We start from the raw sequence: 1,170 nt of genomic DNA on the forward strand, positions 1-1,170 counted from the left end.
TGCACCCAATGCATGATGATTAGACTAGACTATCCTGGAGTCTTTCTCAACTTTGAAATTAAACTAATACAGGGTGCTATTAAAGGAGAGTGAACGGGCTTTCCTTTAATGTCCTACACCTGACCATTCTTGGTCTCACATCCCCAGTATTGTGCTCTTTAGCAGGATAAAAGGATTACTTACCTTTTAAAAGTGGCAGGAGATACTCAGGAGGATCTCCAAAACCAGATTGAAGATTACACAAACCAAGACTGCGCCCACGTCTTCCGCCGCCGCCGTGGGAATGGAAACATCTACCCCACGTGCCGGAATCCAGCTCGCGCCGACGGCAGCGCGCCACTCCGCGTCCTACCGCGCGGAGTCCCGACGGGTGTCATCGCGAGACGAGCTCGCCGAAAGGGCCGCAGCCGGTCAAGGAAACTTGGAGGGAAATTTTGAGTCACTGGACCTTGCAGAACTTGCTAAAGAGCAGCCAGGGTGGCGCAAGCTGTTTGGGCAGGAATCTGGGCCTTCAGCTGAAAAGTATAGCGTGGCAACCCAGCTGTTAATTGGAGGTGTCACTGGATGGTGCACGGGTTTCATATTCCAGAAGGTTGGAAGGTTGGCTGCCACAGCTCTGGGAGGTGGATTTTTCCTGCTTCAGCTTGCAAACCATACTGGCTACATCAAAGTGGACGGGCAGCGGGTAGAGAAGGACATGAAGAAAGCCAAGGAACAGCTGAAGATCTGCAAGAGCAACCAGATACCTACGGAGGTCAAAAGCAAACTAGAGGAGGTGGTGTCGTTTGTGAAGAAGAATGTTCTAGTGACTGGTGGATTTTTCAGAGGCTTTCTGCTTGGTATGGCATCCTAAAGAGGATGACTTCACTTCCTTATTCCTGGTTTTTCCAGCCAGCAGCCTCTTCACTCCATCATAGGATAGCAAGTCTCTCCTCTGGGTCCTCTTCTCCCATGCCTTCCTCCCTGCCATGGCGTATCTGAATGGCTTCTGTAGGCATCTGTTGGTACAAGTGGATAAAGGCCCCACCATGACCTTGACGGTAACGGAAGAGACAGTAGACATTAACTCTTCTCCCACCACACTCCCCCCTTGACTGATCTCTAGGTCAGCAAGAATATTCCTTTCTCTTCTATGTAAGATACTTACCAGAACATGGTACAAGATGGCTC

At 50.2% G+C, this 1,170-nt stretch overlaps 1 protein-coding gene across 1 annotated transcript; it reads left to right on the top strand.

Annotated features, from left to right (window-relative positions):
- Window positions 1-283: 283 nt before the first annotated feature.
- Window positions 284-946, top strand: LOC133102500 (FUN14 domain-containing protein 2-like). The gene has a single exon (XM_061207486.1). The coding sequence runs from the start codon at window positions 284-286 to the stop codon at window positions 851-853; it is 570 nt and encodes a 189-aa protein (XP_061063469.1). The 3' UTR covers window positions 854-946.
- Window positions 947-1,170: the final 224 nt, after the last annotated feature.

The sequence above is a fragment of the Eubalaena glacialis genome, chromosome 12, assembly GCF_028564815.1.
Source record: "Eubalaena glacialis isolate mEubGla1 chromosome 12, mEubGla1.1.hap2.+ XY, whole genome shotgun sequence".
Lineage (NCBI taxonomy): Eukaryota > Metazoa > Chordata > Mammalia > Artiodactyla > Balaenidae > Eubalaena > Eubalaena glacialis.